The sequence below is a fragment of the Halichoerus grypus genome, chromosome 9 (genome assembly GCF_964656455.1).
Source record: "Halichoerus grypus chromosome 9, mHalGry1.hap1.1, whole genome shotgun sequence".
Taxonomy (NCBI): domain Eukaryota; kingdom Metazoa; phylum Chordata; class Mammalia; order Carnivora; family Phocidae; genus Halichoerus; species Halichoerus grypus.
The window spans coordinates 84,482,432-84,502,830 of NC_135720.1; the positions used below are offsets into that span (position 1 = coordinate 84,482,432).

The window sequence follows — 20,399 nt, forward strand, 5'->3', positions numbered from 1 at the left end:
ACAGCCTTACAAAATGTATTTCTTAAATAATAAGACTTGAAATTCGAATGACTCCTTGATCCACGGGCTGCAGAATGGATGTTGTGTTAGCAGGCATGAAAACATTAACCTCATTGAACATTTCCATCAGGGCTCTTGGGGGACCAGGTGCATTGTCAATGAGCAGTCATATTTTGAAGGGAATCTTTTTTTCTGAGCAGTAGGTCTCATCAGTGGGCTTAAAATACTCAGTAAACCATGCTGTGAACAGATGTGCTGTCATCCAGGCTTTGTTGTTCCATTTATGGAGCACAGGCAGGGTAGATTTAGCATAATTCCTAGGTGCCCTAGGATTTAGGAAATGGTAAATGAACACTGGCTTCAATTTAAAGTCACTAGCTACATTAGCCCCTAATAGGAGAGTTAGCCTGTTCTTTGAAGCTTTGAAGCCAGGCATTGACTTCTCCTCTCTAGCTATGAAAGTCCTAGAAGGCATCTTTTTCCAATAGAAGGCTGTTTTGTCTACACCGAAAATCTACTGTTTAATGTAGCCACCTTCATTACTTATCTGAGCTAGATCTTCTGGATAACTTGCTGCAGCTTCTACATCAGCACTTGCTGCTTCACCTTGCACTTTGATGTTATAGATACAGCTTCTTTACTTAAGCCTCATGAACCAATCTTTACTAGCTTCCAACTTTTCTTCTTCAGCTTCCTCACTTCTCTTGGCCTTCATAAAACTGCAGAGAGTTAGAGCCTTGCTCAGGATTAGGTTTTGTCTTAAGAGAATATTGTGGCTGGTTTGATCTTTTTTTTTTTTTAAGTTTTTAATTTAAATTCCAGTTAGTTACCATACAGTGTATTATTAGTTTCAGGTGTACAATATAGTGATTCAACACTTCCATACAACACCCTGTGCTCATCACAAGTGCCCTCCTTAATCCCCATCACCTATTTCACCCATCCTCCCACCCACCTCCCCTATGGTAACTATCAGTTTGTTCTCTACAGTTACGAGTCTGTTTCTTGGTTTGCCTCTCTCTTTTCCCCTATGCTCATCTGTTTTGTTTCTTAAATTCCACATATGAGTGAAATTGCTACTAAAACTTCCTATATAATAGCAATAAGGCTGTTTTGCTTTCTCATCATTCATGTGTTCATTGGAGTAGCACTTTTAATTTCCTTCAAGAACTTTTCCTTTGCATTTATACCTTGGTTAACTGGTTGGCGAAAGAGGTCTAGCTTTTGGCCTATCATAGCTTTCAAGGCATCATCCTCGCTAAGCTTAATTCTTTCTAGCTTTTGACTTAAAATGAGAGATGTGGAACTCTTCCTTTCACTTACACACTTAGAGGCCACTGTAGGGTTATTAATTGGCGTAATTTCAATATTGTTGTGTCTCAGGATATAGGGAGACTCGAGAAGAGGGAGAGAGATCAGGGAAAAGCTGGTCAGTGGAGCAGTCAGAACACATATTTGTTAATCAGTTCACCATCTTATGTGGGTGTGGTTCATGGTGCCCCAAAATAATTACAATAGTAACATCAAAGATCACTGAGCACAGATCACTATAACAAATACAGTAATAATGAAAACATTTGAAAGATTGTGAGAATTACCAAAATATGACACACAGACATGGAGTGAGCAAATGCTGTTGGAAAAGTGGTGCCAACAGACTTGTTTGATGCAGGGTTCTACAAACCTTCAATTTGTAAAAAAATGCAGTAGCTGTGAAGTACAATATAATGAAGTATTCCTATATATGGGTTTTAGAGTCACTTTTTTTTTTTTTTTTTACAAAAACATGATTGTGTTTTACACACTTTTCTGCAATTTGCTTTTTTCTCTCAGCAATTCTACATGGAAATCTGGTATGTAACCCTAAAGTGTTTTTTTAATGACTGCGTAATATTCCTTGGTGTGAATGCCTTATAATTTCCTCCATATTCTACTCTTTGTCAAATGATAGGCATTTATCTTTATTTTCAGCATTTTGTCACTAAGAAGAATACTATAATAAACATGCTTATACATATATCTATATATACTAGTACTCATATTTCCATGATACAGGTTAACAAAAGTGGGGATGCTAGGTCAAAGGGTAAATATAGCCTATATTTATTTTCTAAACCCATCCGTTTGTTCATCTATTCATTCATTCATTCAACAGATATTTATAACATAGCTCAGAAAATGCCAATATAATACTAGGTGTTAAGGATAAAAGATATCTCAGTAAAAATATTATTTAATTAACTCCATTATGGTTTGAATCAGGTCTTTTCCCACCCAACCAAAAACTAGGCCCTTTTTTATATAGGACTTTCATAAGCAGCATTCTGTACAGTTAATTTACAATTTAGAATGCTCAAATGTAAATTGATAGGCTGGCAATACAATAGTTTAAACAAGAAGTATGTTTTTATTGCTAAAAGGACACTAAAGCATGTAGGAAATGATCACAATTTCATACTATGAATTCTTTAATTTTATACTTGCTTTATATGAGAATATAAAACTATATTCTAAAATAATGATCATAAATAAATCTTTAACCTTTCTTTTTTCTTTCCTGATAATAAGATCAGTTCCTCCATTAACAGTTTTAGTGAAAATTGGCCTAACTTAAATTTTTCTGAGCTAGTTCTCATCTGAGAAGTAGTGAGAATTTGGCTCCTTGTTCATACTTCTGAAAACCAAGAAACAATATGATTTTATTTTTTATTTCTACAACTTTTCATAACTTTTTAAAAAATGTAATTGCAATGGGTCTATGCAACACAAAATAAAAACCTTCAGTATACTTATGAAAGGAGAGTAAGTTAAGTATTATTGCTATTCAAGAACAAAAGTCTAAAATATACAGGGAAATATATAAATAAAATGATGAGATCAGAATATTTACCTTAAAATATGTAATATTTGAATAGCGGTGATTTGATACTATTTTGCTTTTTTTGATACTATTTTGTTCGTTAAGTTTAGAACAATAAGAAAATAAATCCAAATTGACCTAAAAAACAAAACTAGATACTGAAGATGTTTCTTTATTTCTGTAATAGCATTAAACCAACAAATTCTGGCAATAAATATGGTTTTCAAAAAGTGCTCTTTGTAGGAATTGTAAAAAGAATATGGAAAAAAGCCAAAGGAATCTTTGTATTTACCATTTCAAGCTTTAATTACAAACTTCAATATTATAAATTAAGAAATTAACCAAAGCTTATCCTCAAACAAAATTGATCCTAGAAGTAAGTTCTAAAATAATAGTGGTAGGAATGTTCTATATTAATAAATACATATTTATGAAATTTGACACTAATTTAAAGCAAAGTTTCATACTAATAAAAAGGGATTATTTACTTAACCTATTTTAAACATACCTAGACAGGTGTCTTTCTGGGTTCGTGGTTGTTTTCTTCTGAGAAGGCGTTCATAAAGGACCTGCATGTTGGCCTTGGCTAGTTACAAGGATTGCACACAGCACTAGTTACTAAAACTCCTTTTACAACAAAGTTTACTAGAATTTTCCAACTTGTTATTAGTAGACTTAGTATTGATCTGACAGTGCAGTTAGATTAGAACACTAAAGCAGAGTCTTTCAGTTAGTTAATTAGCTTATTAGAATTGCAAATGATGTACATTCAAGTTTATACTGCTTTGTTCTTTTTTCTATTTAAATGTATGCACCATTCAACATTTCATAATCCAATATTATTTTTATGTTTTAATTCCTTAGACTGAGAATTTCAGAGCTGGCAGGGGTCTCAGAGATGAGCTAGATCAACCCCTGCTTTTACAAGTGTAGGTACCAGGGCCCAGAAAGGTTACATGATTTGCCAAAGCCTAGATTCCAGAACTTGTGACTCCTATTTCCAGTAAGAGCTCCTTGCACCAAACCAATATTTAACTACATGTCATCAAAAAAAAAAAAAAAAAAAATGTACATCATTCAGCTAGGAGAAAAGAAAATGGCAAAAGCAGAAAGGAATTCAAGGCATTATTTTAAAAGAGGGAATAAAGTTTAGATACATTTTTTTAAAGCTTGGTAGAGTTTAAAACTTTTAAGTATACACTTATTTGGAAACTCAAGAAAAATATCAAATAGTATAAAGAAATGCAATAAACACCCTCTACTCAAGAACTACTTTAGGGGCACCTGGGTGGCGCAGTCAGTTAAGTGTCCAACTCTTGGTTTCGGCTCAGGTCATGATCTCAGGGTCGTGACGTTGAGCCCTGTGTCAGGCTCCATGCTCGGCACAGACTCTGCCTGAGACTCTCTCCCCACTCCCTTTGCCCCTGGCCCCCGCTCTCGCTAAAATAAACAAATAAATCTTAAAAAGAAAAAAAACTACTTTATATCCACTTACTAAAACTGGTGAATATAATATTTAGTCAACAATGTTTTATGGAAGTATTATCTAGTGCTTGTAATTTAATTTTGCTAGGATAAGAATAATGTTAATAATTCAGAATATGTAATTGTTTTATTTTAAATAGTTAATAGTATTTTTAGATGTTCCCCAGAAGATGCATTCAAGAATAAATTAAAATTTTTTAATAGAAAATATAAATATGAAAATTTTAAGAACATAAAATGCTACCAATATTTATTGAAGATGAGTCTTGATTTTAAAAATACCTAGGAACCTATAATAAGCTTTGTGTTGATGCCTATATGCTTTTCAAGTAACAACAAAAACTGTATTGTGCTATTTCATTCATTCATTTATTCAACAAATATATTTTGAGTAGATAGGATTGTGAGGTACTAATAATTTTATTCTATCACTATTATTTGCTTATTTAAGACTAAAGTCTAGGTTTGCTTTAGAATTTGGTTTCTGATAAGATATCTTAATCAAATAATTTGGAATAAAGTTTATATTCATTTAGTAACTCCTGGAATTAAATATAAGGAAGGGCTTTTAATTATGATATTTTCATAATGTATAAGGTCAAACTAATTTATATACCATAAAATCCATCCTTACCTATGAGAAAATTTAAAACCTGACATATAATTGAATTATCATGCCAAATTAGATTAATAAACTAGTAATAAAGTGCTAATACTGTGTAAGCTATTTGAAATAAATCTGTGCTTTGAAGAGATGTTTGTTTTAATTACTAATTATATATTTTACCAGTAAACATTCCTTTTAGAGAGAAATATTTTTTTCTAAGTTAAAATGTGATTCATGTGTTTTTTATTCTCAAATATTACATGTTAAATCTATTTGAAAATTACATGCAAATAGACGTCTTCCTTATACAGGCATTTAGTGGCCCACCTCATATACGACTCTCTCTACTGGGTGCCTGGGTGGCTCAGATGGTTAAGCGTCTGCCTTCGGCTCAGGTCATGATCCCAGGGTCCTGGGATCGAGTCCTGCATCGGGCTCCCTGCTCCTTGGGAGCCTGCTTCTCCCTCTGCCTCTCTCTCTCTCTGTCTCTTATGAATAAATAAAATCTTTAAAAATAAATAAATAAATAAAACCAGAAGAAGTCCCATCTCTCTAGGTGAGTTTCTCCTGTTCATCGCAATGCTGGACTGGTCACTTATTAAAGGAAGAGGAGAAGTCAAAGCTCTTTAAAGAGAGAGACCCTATTTTTTCCTCAGCATCTAGCTCAGTGCCTAACAATGTAGGTGCCCATAAAAATCCCAAGGGAATCACACCATTAAGAAGTCTCACTCCGGGTGCCTGGGTGGCTCAGTCGTTAAGCGTCTGCCTCCGGCTCAGGTCATGATCCCAGGGTCCTGGGATCGAGCCCCACATCCGGCTTCCTGCTCAGCGAGAAGCCTGCTTCTCCCTCTCCCACTCCCCCTGCTTGTGTTCCCTCTCTCGCTGTGTCTCTCTCTGTCAAATAAATGAATAAAATATTAAAAAAAAAAAAAGAAGTCTCACTCCTACAGCTACTTTATACCCTCTGCCTTTTGGACGTCCTTATCTTTCCTTCCTAGGCATGCACATCTGGTTCCCTTTAATCACCTTATCTTTCAAATGAAATCCACTTTGTATATGCAGTCCCAAAGCTAGTAAGTGACAGAAATGGCTGCAAACATGCACTCTAAACTACAAGATAATGCCTGTATGAATTCTATTACATCACTCAACATCAAAACTATTAACAAATTTATCATACATTGGCTTCTGAGTTTCACACTTCTTTTCATAATTCTGTTTTTCAGGTACATGGTATTGTCCTTCATTAATATTGTGGTTTAATAGTTTGGTAGTTTGGCCATTAACCAAAATTCATAGTGTGATTCTCAGATGTGTTGGAGTTCCAAAAAAATAAATTAAAAAATATGTGGAGCATAATTTTTACATTAACTGAGGACAGTGATAGTCTAAATTAGTTCTATCCTACAAACATTTCTTTCATGTTTCTAAGGGATTTTCCTAAGGGAAATAGAAGGATTCTAAGTATACAAAGTAGCAAGGAAGAAGAGTATTTCAGAGAACAGTAATCAAAAGGATTCCACCATTTTTGTCTTGGGAAAGACTACATGAGCAAAAAAGAGTAAATTTTCCTATTGCTTGTACCTCTGTATATACACTGGGATACTTGAATTAAGTATTCCAAATAGTCAACTGAGTGGTATCTGTTAATCCAATCCACTGGGGTAGCTGCTGATGGGCAGTGGCACAACACCCAGCATTCTCTCACAGCTGAGTTTAAGCACAGTACAAATCAGTACATGTTCTTACAATTCTTTAATATCACCAAATAGGCAATTAAAAAAATAGGCTAATGACTCTCAAACCCAAGAATTATTTTCAATAACAGTGACTATTTTTAAGAGTGCATCAATATTGTTAAAAGACTGGAATCCTTGAGAAACAAAGAAATAAACAAAGAACACTGATTAATTTAAGTAAAATTTAAAAGTAATTCTTGATTTATTCAAGTATATAATGATAAAATTAATTTATTCTGAAGATATAATTAAAATGTGCTTATTATGATAAGCTACTAGCTGATGTTTGAAAAAGAAAAGCTTATTAAACTATCATAAAAGGTCTGAATAAAAAGTTATTTTTGCTGGGGCGCCTGGGTGGCTTAGTCGTTAAGCGTCTGCCTTCGGCTCAGGTCGTGATCCCAGGGTCCTGGGATCGAGCCCCGCATCGGGCTCCCTGCTCAGCGGGAAGCCTGCTTCTCCCTCTCCCACTCCCCCTGCTTGTGTTCCCTCTCCTGCTGTCTCTCTCTCTGTCAAATAAATAAATAAAATCTTAAAAAAAAAAAAAAAAGTTATTTTTGCTAATCCCAAAAATTTATCTTTTGCAAAATATGTACAAAAGCATTTTTGCAAACTACAAATGGTATACAAAATCAAGGCAATAGGATTTTCTATTGTGTACTATAACATATATGCAGATATTACTGTTGGATTAAAACCAAGATTGATTTTTTTAGCGATTTAAATAAATTGCAAATGTTAAAACTGAGTAATGTTATTATTCTCTAAAGTGAAATAAAAGAACTAAAGATCTGAGATCACTTAAAACCAAATGTACATAAAAATGTTCCAAGTACCTACAATCTGCTTAGACTGTTAAGTATTTGGAAGCACAGATTTAGTTTATTTTCCCATGATTCTGTAGATAATTACAACATTGCTTTCTAGTATGCTTTCTGGTTGTATTTTAACAGGAGTAGTATATTGACATATATTTTTAAAAAATCTATCAAAAGACTCATTCCAAACTTAGCACCAAGAAGTTATTTCTCAATATCATAAAAAAATTTTTTAATTGCAGAAAGTAATTATCAAGAGTCAAAAAAGATGGAATTGAGAGAGAAGTAAAAGTGAAGCATACAAACATTATAGTTTTAGTACAGAGAAACTATGGCAAAGCTGCTAACTAGCAAAATGAGAATGAAGAGAAGACTTGAACTATAGGTTAGGTCTGGCTACTTTTAACATACCCAGTTCTAGTTTCTGACAAGAGGGAATCTCTTCTGTTACCGTAATGAAGTAGCTGTGCAATCCTTTGAAGGCTAGCAGCAAAGTGGCGCAAAGTGTATAATGAAAATGATAGGCATGATGTAGGAAGGAGTCTGCAATGATGAAGCTGCAACCCTAAACAAAGAATAGATTTGGGATATAGAGTGTTAGTTACCAAAAATCTAAACATATTACACTTGAAACTTAGAAAAATAAAGGAAAAAATCCTAAGCATTTATTAATTAGTTATTCTAAAACATAAAATAATCAGCAATATTGTAGGGAGTTGCTCTTATTCATACAAGTAATTTAAACATGCAAATGTGACTAATAATTTCAATTACAGTGGGCTTTTAAAACAAGCAGATTAAATTATGGTTTTTGAAAATTTGAGATTCAAATTCCATTTGCGCTGGAGGGACAGATACTCTCTTTTTACAGTGCCCTTTCCTTCCAAGGGAATAGTGGTTGTACTTGTACTACTACAAGCTGGGTCTCAATTCTGGCAACTAATCTTAACAAGCTCCTTTGGAGTGATTCTACCAGTTAAGGGAGTAAGAGGTGATAGTAACAAGTTTAAAAAGACACTGGCTGTCAAAGATCTCTGCCCATTAAATCTGGTAAATCTTTAAGTATCAGGTTAGTTTTCATAATAAACAACTGGAACCAACCAATTTAAGATCATATTTAACTAGATCTGTAAGTTGCTGAGCTCAAATAATTAATAAATAAAATAAACATCACATTCACAGGTGAAACAGTTAAAAACACTTCATTTAAAATAAGAAGGAAAAAAGGATATATAAATGTATCAGTTCTTACGTCTGGCGATAACTGTTTTGTGTAGTTAATACCAAAGACCACACTTTCAAGAGTAGGAATCACAGAATCTTTGTTTTGTGCTGGTGCATTTCTATTTAACCAAGTAGTCTTCACAGGGCGAGGAAAGCTGGAGGAATAAGTATTACATTAGTACTGTCATAATAGTCTATTTGAATGTTAAATGCTTACAAAAGAAAATCTTGTAAGAATAAAGAGCGAGGGCTTTGCAAGGTTATAATTTCTAAAGTATTCTTAAATTTTTCCTTTAAATAATTGGAATAATTATGAAAAGACAATGAATATATAAAAAACTAAGACTAGATGCCTGAGATAACTTCTCCATAACTGAGCTTCAGGAAGTCTCTAAGAATTCTAAAGATAAAACTGTGGGATCCAGAGTAGCTGAATGACAAATGAGGATCAAGCTTTAATTTGGAAATACTGGACTGTCAGAACTGGTACCAAGTTTATAAACTTAACAATCATATATGGATTCTACTTACAGAAATAAAGAGCTTCCCACATAAATGTAGAAAAAGAAAAATTACTAAATCTACTTGTTCTCTATTTCTCAAAAAGAAGGTATTTCCTTTCTCTTTACTACAAGTCTATGAACTCTTTTAAGACAATCTTCAAGTAGTTCAAGGTACTGTCTCAATCCCATATTATACGAACTACTGCTGTTAGTATTAACATTACACTCAATATACCAAAAATTCTATACAATAAGCATATTCTGTCTGAATGTTTAAAATCAGATACAATTTTGAGATAAAGTATTGACTAATTGTAAGTAGGCCAAAGCATTTGGACAGTTTGGCAGTTCGGCCAAAGGGAAAAGACAGGAAAGTAAATCAATTTTGCCATAAGCAGAAAGCAGTCTTCATTTGCAAAATCAATTTGCTTTGCAAAACTTAAATATCCAATATCCCAGCAAAGAAGGGAGGTGCAAGTCAAAGGTAAATTACACTTACTACAATGTGTTTTTCAGAACTGAGTCATAAAAGTTGTACTTAAAGTTCAAATATAAAAACAGGTCATGTAAAAAAACAAGCAAAGAAAGAAGTCTTCTGTGGGGTTACACTTATTATAAATAATTGATTTAAGGTTTGTAGTTGGGTTGATCATAGAAATTGTTTTAAATAAAAACATTTAAAAAGATGATATTGTAAAGTATTTTTTCATTTTGTTTAGAAGAAAAAAAAATCCATCTATAAGAAAACTTCAGGAAAAACTTGTCAAAGAATAGTGAGGAATGTTACCCTTAACATGACCCCTCTACCAGCATGCACCAGCAAAAAGCTCTTCTTTACCCTTTCCTTGCTTCCCTTCTCCAAACTCTCATTTACAGGCAAGGAAAAAGGCAGGGAAAGATGCTGCTGCTTTCATGGCGAGGTTCTAGCCGCAAGAGAGGGGATGTGAAGGCCCGCGGCAGCTAGGTAAGCACAGCAACCTCAGCTGCTGCAGCACCTCGGTGTCTTTCCCAGTCACTAACCAGAGCCAACAGTTAATCCTCTTGGCTTCTAATTCTGAGCCAAAAATGTCTTCTTCCAGTAGACGGTCTCTAGGAGATGAGCTGCCTTTTTCTCCTACTAGTCTGTGGCAAAAACTGCTGCATTGCAAGAGGAAGCACACATTTAACTCACTAGGATTAGTGATGTAAATATCACTAACTCTAGTCGGGGGGGCCTTAGAAAGCAACATGAATAACTGAGCCAACCTCTGTGAATTGTTTGTACATTTCTCAGAAGAGAAACTAAGCCAGTGTTATCAAGAAAAAGGAACAGTTCAGACAGTTCAGTTACGATTCTTATTGAAATTACAAGATATTCAGAAAACTAAAGAAATGCATTTTATCAATAAACTTCTAGCATTAAACCTAACATGTAATTTAAAAAAAGTAATACTGTATACTACTTACTTGAAAGTTTTATTTCAAAAAAGCCACTTTCTTATCAAAGAAGTTTCATTCAGTTATGTTATTACATATTAATTTATTCAATCAACATCTAAAATTTTTTTGAAGTTTATAATAAAATTATATAATAGGAACACTTGCCCGTACAAAAGTTACAGCAACCGAGAATAAGCTCTCAAAGGCTTACGAGGTAAGACAAAGATAGCAAAACAACCAGTTACAGATCTAACTATAGAATAAGGAAAGCAAAGCAAGTCATTAGGAGAAAGACTTCTTCCTGGCCCTGTGCTCTCAAACCATGCAACACCACAATGGAAGAGGTTCTCACAGTTTTTAAAACAATGTAAGGATACATGCCACAAGAAGCTGTTACTTGTGGGCAGTATGTTAAATTGTATTGTTCTTCTATAAATTCTGACGGTAATTATACAGAATTACCTACTTAGTTTTTCTGATAAAGCAGTTTAACATTATAACCCTGAAGCATCACCCCAAGTATCAGTTGTTGGAATTGGAATTGACAAAAATTGTAGACAGTTCAGAAATCAAATTAATTTGGAGTCTTTTCATAAGTTAGTGATTTTGAAAGTGTCCATCTGCTGCCCATACCACAAAAGGATGATATTATATTGTAAAAAACTGAAGAGCTTGAAATACATTTCAATGTGAAAATACATTTCACATAATGAAAGACAATCCATCTCCCTATGGAAGTGGGCAGAAAAAATAATTATCTTAATGCATTTATTATAATCTAGAATATTATGTACCTTTAAGATAAAATGGTACATGTTATAGTTTAAAAACCTTATTAGTAAAGATCCACAAAATTGATTAATGACTTAGAAAACAAGAATTATTGTATAGCACAGATTTAAGAAAAAATTAGGTGATCCAGGCAAGAGACAAAGAAACAGAAAAAACTAATATACTTTTTCAGAGCATGACCATAGTATATAGCATTGCTTAAAAACACAGGTGCAGACTAAACAATGCTGTATGGTTATTTCCAGACTGCATTATTTTTCTTGGTCAGTTTATTTGACAAAGATTGTTTTATATTTCTGTATTAAAAGAGTTATCAATCTAATGTTCCCATGCTCTTCAATGTTATTTTATTACTCTAGTATAAAATGAAAGCATTTATTTAATATTTATAAATTTAGAAATTCCTTATTACTTTAATTATCTTTATCAAAGTATATGTTTTCACTATAAAATAAAAGATAATACATTAATAAGGACCAGAGTATTGGTTAAATTTACCTTATTAGTGGCTGGTGTAGTGCAACCAATGATGCATGGACTGTAACGGACACAACAGAAAGGTGGAAATAATCAAACATAACATTAACATGATGATGAAGGCCTCTATGGAGGCTAAAGTGCAGCTTCAATGTTCGGCTACTTATTAGTTGCAAGGCGTTCAGATCATCCGCCCTAGAAAAAGCAACACATTTGCATATATGTATGGCATATTTAGTAAAGGCTAAAATTTTGTAGAGTAGTTTAAATTATCAAACACTTAGTTACTTAATTACTTTTTTAAAACTTAAAATGAGAATAATTTTTAAAGCATCACATTTGCATTAGACAAAAATGTGAAATATAATAAGGAAATAACCAGATCTTACCTTTAGTTTTCTATCAATCCATGACATAGCCTGTTTTTCCACTAATGTCCCTATAAAATGAGTCCTTTTTGATAGTTTAGGAATTACTCCTATCTTTTATTAAATTTTATTCCATAGGGAATACTGTTCATTATAAGGTTGCAGTATAACATAGATCAAATCCTATAGTAATAAATCCCAAAAAGATAGTTAAAATTATTTTTCATTGTACAAAACTTTGTTATTAAGTGCTGCTCGAAAGTAAGCAAGCAACTGGTAGATATCTGATTACAGATAGTTAGTCTGTTATTAGATTTATACACATAAAAAATTAAAACAATGTTATGAGAATGATTTCCAAGTGTGTTTGTGTGCATGTGTGTATGTATTTTAACCCATACATACATTCTAAAAACCTATAGTTAACAAACTACTTACTCATTTCAGCTTATTTCATTTACAAAATTCTGACTTGGTTTGAAATTGAATCCCTTAAGAATTCTTTGTAATAAGCAAGTATTATAGAGGAACAGTAGCTACCACATAAAAAATTCTTATTCCTCCCTGATGGTAAAGAGGACATCTCAAGTAGACGGTTCAAGAGGTAACTGCTTAGTCATTTATCCTACAAGTGTTATCTAAATTTATAAATAATTTTCAAGAAGTACTTCTACAAGTACGTTTGAAATGAGAAAAAAAAGTACAAAAATAAAATTGTTAAACAAATCTCTGATTCTTGTTTTAAATGAACACAAGCACAGTGTGTCCCTAAAATATATGACTGCATGTCCAGATGTGTGAACAAGTTCAGAGTAGCCAGTCCTAAAACTTCCTCAAGGGCTCTAGGAATTAATGAACTAGAAACAACTGCAAAGTATAAAGGTCATCAGTCTTGAAAACTCTCTAAATATCAAGAGTCCTGCCTAAAGATGGCATCACTCATACCATAAGAAAGATGGTCAGTGATACAGTGAAAGAGAGTTCAGTTATATTTAAATGTCTCATCGTAGTGGTATTATATCAACAGTGGAGTTTCTAGAGTCTAGGAAATTGTTTCATATTTTTTCAACTTGTCTGATTTGCTACCTGGGGCTCATGGAATTGACATGGGTACAAAAGAGTAGGCCTAACTACTCTCATCAGACTCCACAATTAGACAGAAGTAGTTCAAATAAACAAGAAAGAGAGAGGCTAAATTCTAACAAGAAATTGGGGAATAGATAGCAGTTATGAGAAACTAAAGATTTTTAATTGTTTGACTAGCCTACTTACGAATAATCTCCATCTGTGAAGTGTAGATCCAAGGATAACAAAAAATTCATTTCTTCAAGGGTTTCTTCAATCTGAAGAGAAATTACAAAATAAGGTTTTTTGAATACTTACAGAAAGTTAGAAATATGGTTTGAGGCTCTACAAAAATATTTATCTAAATATATATGAAGAAATGTTTACCTTTTTTTCATCCAACAACATTTTAACTTTGAAGATCATGACATCATTTAAAACAACCTCCTCATTTTTATATAGAATTTGAAACGTTTTACTGCAAATCAGAGAATCATGAACTGAAGCTGGAAAGGCTAAAGTCATACCTAAAACAGATAAGATATGTCACTGACAGGTAAAAAGGAAAAATATAATACCAGTAAATTAATACTTTAAAATACTATAAGTTTGATTAATTACCCCAATGCCATTATCATTTTCTTTAACAGTATTAGAACATTTCTGAAAGTTTAACGATTTCTATGTAAAAAATGAATAAGTACATGATAACCGCTATAAAATTGTTGTACAATTTATTTTAATCTGAGAAGGTACATGAGGAAATCTCAAGGTAGATTTTTTAAAAAGATTTTATTTATTTATTTGAGAGAGAGTGCACAAGCACGGGGAGAGGGGCAGAGGGAGAAGCAGACTCCCCACTGAGCAGGGAGCCCAACCAATCCCAGGAGCCTGAGATCATGACCTGAGCTGAAGGCAGACGCTTAACCAATTGAGCCACCCAGGCGCCCCTCAAGGTAGATATTTTAAGAGGAATAACTTATCTGTATACCCAGAAAGAAGCAATTTAGTTTTCTATAGATGCACAGTAAAGCATTTGATTGGCCACTGTCCTGGTTGCTGAGTGGTAACCTCTAATCCCCTGGAATAAAGAATTTGTTTGGCTTTTGTCCCAATTCCTTGGAAGTGGCCTCTAAATCCTTAGAATTTCCCAGGACAGGAAACCTAAGGCTGGGGGGCGGGGGTGGTCATGGTCATGGTGGTAGTGGAGTTTATTCATGGTGGGCCCAGATAGTTTATGGTAAGGAGATGACTCAGGATGGGGGTTGGTCACAGCAGACCAACTATGTGACTAGAAAAGTGGGGCCTGAGACACATGATGTGAGCCCAACCTCCAGTAAGAGGAAAGGGAGCTGGAGATTGAGTAATGATTCAATCAGGTAAGATTCCCTGATTGGCAATACTCCACATACAAACTTTCTGGGAAGGTAATGAATCCTGACTCCTTGGGGAGAGAACAACAGAAGTTTCACAAATCTGGGACCCTCCCAGACCTTGCCCTATGCATCTCTTCTTTTGGCTGGCTCTGTTATGTATCCCTTTGCTATAATAAAACCATAATAATAAGTAGAGTGCTTTCCCCAGTTCCGTGTGTTGTTCTAGCGACTTACCAAACCTGAAGGGTAATAAGAATAATAAGAACCCTGAATTTGTAGCCATCTAATCAGAAATGTGGGTAGTTTGTGGACCCCTGAAGTGTGACCTTATGTCTGAAGTAAGCTCAGTCTTGTGGAAGACTGTGTCCTTTACCTGTAAAGATTGGTTTACCTCCGTCCAGGTTGTTGGTATCAGGTCATTACAACAAGGTGGAATTTAAACATTTAAATAAGGTGGGCACCTCTACAGAGCAGGGAGCAGAGAGTGGGATGCCAGAGTCTAAATGGAGTAAGGAGGTGTCCATATGGAGTAGCTGCCTTATGTCAGAGCCTGTGTAGGATGAAGAGGGCAATCCTGGTGGAGGGGTTGACTTAGGGTGAGGTATTGGGAGCCCAAGCAAGATGAAAAGGGCGACCACATGGGAGAACACCTAAGGCTGCGGGGTGGGGAGGGCCAGTGCTGGAGCCCAAATTAGGTGAGGAGGTTGTCCTTGCAGAGAGGCAGCCAGGGACAAGGCACAGGAGTCCAAAAAGGATGATGGTGGTGAGGGTGGGTGTGGGCAGTGGCAGCCTGATACACTCTCACGGAGGCAAAGTAAGGTGAGGCCAACATCCCCCAACATCCCTACAGTAGGAACTCCTGGCACAAAGACTTAGTACGTTTAAGTGGGTTTGAGAAGAGTATCCACACAGAGAAGTAACCTGACATGAGGTGCTAAAGCCCAGGAAAGCATCCTGAGGGAGAGGGAGCAGTGACAAGAGACTGGCATATATGAGAGATCGATCAAATAAGAAAATATATTAAGGATAATGAGAGTCAGGTTTCTCACTGAAATCTCTCATAGAAAGGATAGACACATATGGAAAGTAGATATAAATATAAAATGAATCCTGTGGTACTGGACTGTAATTAGAAATACTGATGTGAACTCATGGTATTCGCAGTATATTTAAAGACAGGTGTAAATTTGTATATGCATGTGTAAATATATGTGTGTGTACATACATGTACTCACTAGCTCTGTCCACTCAAAGGGCCTGAGAGCAACACAGCCACAAATATTGGTTTCATAATACTATTTTCCATTAAAGGAACCAGAGCTTTTGGAGAAATGGTTGACTCTAGAGTTGGGGCACAGATAGGACAAGAGAAGTCTGGATCATCTTTTCATACCAGAAAGTAAAGAAGTGCTAAAAGAATGAGGGGACACATCAAAAGGACATGGAAGCTAGCTTGAAGAGTACCCCTGGTCATTTTGGGGATGAATGGAGCATCAAAATAAATTATGATAGTAATAGATTGATATCCATTGAATAACATAGAAACTCTTAAGTCTGTATGGATGTATACATGAATGAATGAAAAAAACACACCTTTGAAGGGAAAAAGAGTAAGTTTACAGCAGAGCAGTCTGAGAAGACCATCAAATGATCCAAGTTAACATCATTACTAATGTGACAAACAAATGTACCACCTACTAGGATATAATGAGAAGAACATATAGTATCATTTCGGAGATACTCTTGTCAAAGATGCATAACCTGAATCTAATCATGAGGAAAGCACAGAGCAATGCAAATTGAAGGACATTCTACAAATTAAAAGGATTATAGTCTTAACCAGTTTCAGGGTCATGGAAGTAAAAAAAAGACTGAGGAACTGTTCCATAATGAAGGAGACTAAAGAGACATAACAACTAATTACCATCCATGATTTTGAACTAGATCATTTTTCTATAAATGACTTTACTGGGACAACTAGGAAAACTTGAATGGGTTGAGGATAGATGGTAGTAACGTATCAACATTAATTTCTTGATTTTATTGGGATTACGTAGGAGAATGTTATTGTTTGGAGGAAATAGATACTGAAGTATATGGGGATGATGGAGCATCATGCTGGCAAATTACTCTTAAATGGTTCAGGAAAAAAAGTTATTTATACCACACGTACAATTTTTCCTAAGTTTGAGACAGTTCTCAAATATCTCAAAGGAAACCAAGTAGAAAGAAAACTAATTTGAAGTAGATCAGAAACTTAACTTCCATAATATTTCAGAGAAGAGCTGAGAAGGGGAAGAAATTTTCCTCAACGGAAAGTAGATTGTTTTTAAAGCACCCAGGTAATGTGAAATTAGAATCTGCTGCCTCAAAAACCACAAGTTTTTGCTACTGATTTCCTAAGGATGCTGCTCCAGCGTAACCCTCTCAAGTGGGGGCTTCTACACTCCTACTACTACTGGACCTGGAGCTCCTTTATTCCTTACTGATGCTTTTAAACACCCTTGGTCTCTCCTTTCTAAAACCACCCTACCACCAGCTTTGAATCTCTTGGACAGTATCATTCACCGTCTCATTCATGTCTACAGTCACTACAAACCCTGAAAGCCCTCATTTCTTGAAGGCTTTATTTCCTAACTCAAGGTCACTTTCTCCAAAACTACTCTAGCCATCACACCTCCTAGGTTCTTTTTCTCCTCTCCTTAAGTGTTCTTGCCTTCTAGCCCTCCTTAGCTCCTCATTCCTATAGTCATTCCCTAGACTTTTACATTACCATTGACTGCAATCCCTCTGTAATTTAAAGTTCAATCAATAGCCTCTCTCCAGGTTACTCTCTCTAATACCACAAGTTCAACAATCTTTTGACCCCATTTAATAGATTCCATGAATCCTACACTCTTTTTTGCAATCCCTGTACTTTCTCTCAAGATATCCCTTTCCTCCTTACCCATCCTAAATTCTATACTTCATCATTATCACTCATCCTTGCATAGATCCCAATTTGCTTTCTCATATCTGGCTAGATAAATCTCAACTTTTATAAATCTAACTTCCTACCCTGTACCCACATACATACTTGTACCCACAAGCTGAATGTAGCTGGGGAAAAATGCACAACTCCTCTGACTGTCTATACTTCAATTCATGATCACTAATCTCGAGTAGACCCTCAGTGCTGCTTAGCAATCATATTATATTTTCCAAATCCACTTTCTCTCCACATTCCTAGATGACTATTTTGTAAATTATTTTGTATCCTTCAGTCTCAACTGAGAACCCTGGTTCTTATTTCATGAGAAAATAATCAGAGAAGTTCTTTAAGCTCCATTACTACATCTACCTACAGATACACCTGGACAAATTCCCTATTTCTCTATTCCCTTTTCTGTCAAAACTCCTTAAAAGATTTTTTGGTATTCAGTGTTTCTAATTCATCCCCTCTCATTCTGCCTTTAGTCCATTTTTGTGACAGCCAGTCTCCAAGATGGCTCCCAGTGAGTCTCACCTCCTGGTATCACATCCTTGTACAATTCCTCCAACAAAGTCCCAGGGTTGATTTGTGTGAATACAGCAGAAGTAACAGACTTCTTGAGAGACCCTGAGCCAGAGGCAAGCAGCTAAACAACTTCTAGATTCCAGACCCAAAGAAACTATGACAAAGACTTAGTACATTTGTTTTAAATCAAGTTTGGGGGTAAATTCTTACACAACAATAATTAATTCACATGTTAAATAGGTTTTGGCACATGTAACTGCTCTTAGTAAGACCACTAATGTCTTCTGCTTTGCTAAATACAACAGTCAATTCTCAGACCTCATCTTACCTGACTTATAATCAGCATCAGAAATAGTTACACATATTCTCACTCTTGAAACACTTCTTTAATTTGGCTACCTGGACATTACACTGTTTTGGCTCCTATTTCATGGCCTATCCCTTTTTAATAATTTTTTAGTCAACTTCATTGCCTCTACCAATAAGCTATATCCAATATTTACTGAGTGAGAAGGCTAGAAATGTTCCAACAGAAAAAGCGAACACTGCCATTAGAAATGCCCTAAATTCTAACACAGGAATAAGAAACTGTGTACAAGATACATTATTCTAAATTGCTTTGGAATGACAATAATTAACCTTCTGTGAAAATTACCTATATCCTCAATTAATATCAATACTTAAAGCTTTTAAAAAGATGAGCCAATGACTCTTTAATTTTATTCTCAAATCAGAAGCAATGGGCAAAAGATATGCAAGTTCCTCCTACTCATTCATTTACTCATCCAATCAACAATATCCATAAATATTTGTTGACTGAATACCTAGTATGTGCCATAACAGTCATCTTCTGGGTATTGGGACATACAGCAAAATAAAGAAATAAAAATCTCTGACCTAATGGAGTTTACACCCTAATGGGAGGGGGGATAAAGAATAAAAATAATAAGTAAATGATACACTATGTTTCAAGGTAATAAGTTCTACAAAGTAACGAGAAAAGACGGTAAGAAAGGTAGCAGTTTTAAAAAGAAAAGTCAGGCAATGCTTAATTGAAAAGGTGACGTATCAGCAAAGAACACAAGAGATTCATATGTCCTCTCCTCTACTATATGCCACTAGGTTGCTGTCCCTTGTTCACCTTCATAGAAGCCTAAAGGTTTATTCCATGGAGAAGATAAAACAAAGGCCCTCTGAACTTGAAGTCATGTGACAAAACTGAGTAGAGTATATGAACACAGGCATACGGACTACTGAATGCAGAGATACACAGAACTCCTCCTCTACTGGGTTTCCAGAGGCTGGCAGTTAGATTCTTACTCTCCAGGAAGGAGATAGAAAACATCTTCTCTGGCATTTCAAGAAGTGTAAGGAATCTAAGATTTTATCCTACTTGCAAGCTAACAAGCTAGCCGGCCACAATTTCATGGGTGCTGGAAGACAGGAGACTTCTAGGTCAGAGACAAAGGGCTTTGTTACTTATAGCACAGCAAGCAGCATGAGCTGCATGATCACAGCAGTTCCCCTTGTCCTTATTCCTCCAAGTTCCCTGGGGGTGACACACAGGCAAGCCCTAGTGGATGCTATGCATACAGTGTGTTTTAGGTCACAATAGAGGAAACTCTTAAGCTTAGGAAACCTTAATGTTTTATAAGGGGCTATAAGAAAACCCGTCTAATCTTTGAACTAGAGACAGACATTATCTTTATTATACTGTATAGTAAACAAATCTAGCTTCTGCTCCAGACAGAGAAACTATCTATATCTTCCAAAGCTCCTCACTTATACAAACATCCTTAAAAAGTTAGTTTGGAACAGAAGTCCTTCAGTGTCTCTGCTCACAAGATATACAGAAACATTGAGAAACCATGAAGAATTATTTTCAACAATGTATAGAATAAAATCTCAGATTCTTCACATTTCTTGACACATGGAATCTGACCAACCCAATACATCTATAATAGATACTATATGGATCTATTATAATAGATAAGATCTAAAGACAAATGACTTCAAAGATTCCTTAGCAAACGGCTCACCAGCATCACCCTATGCAAAGATCAAAGTGACAAGTCCCAGGTATGCTCTCAGAATTTCCAATTAACTTTCCTTTCAGTCATGTATATACAACTGAGGACTATCAGACACCAGAAGAAAGCTTCTACCATGC

The 20,399-nt window shown here is 35.0% G+C and overlaps 1 protein-coding gene across 12 annotated transcripts in view; it reads right to left on the minus strand.

Moving 5' to 3' along the window:
- The window catches only part of FAM135A (family with sequence similarity 135 member A), a 128,822-nt gene that overhangs the window by 69,449 nt on the left and 38,974 nt on the right, over positions 1–20,399 (minus strand). For 7 of the 12 annotated variants that reach the window (XM_078055153.1, XM_078055160.1, XM_078055156.1 and 4 more), the window contains 6 exons: positions 13,745–13,884; positions 13,565–13,635; positions 11,946–12,119; positions 8,762–8,888; positions 7,921–8,074; positions 3,369–3,446 (listed from right to left, as the gene is read on the minus strand). In XM_078055153.1, the coding sequence (XP_077911279.1) occupies positions 3,369–3,446; positions 7,921–8,074; positions 8,762–8,888; positions 11,946–12,119; positions 13,565–13,635; positions 13,745–13,884 (744 nt within the window). Of the gene's footprint in view, positions 1–3,368; positions 3,447–7,920; positions 8,075–8,761; positions 8,889–10,256; positions 10,652–11,945; positions 12,120–13,564; positions 13,636–13,744; positions 13,885–20,399 lie in introns of those variants that run through there. The other 5 variants (XM_078055155.1, XM_078055161.1, XM_078055154.1 and 2 more) reach the window with 5 other exon arrangements.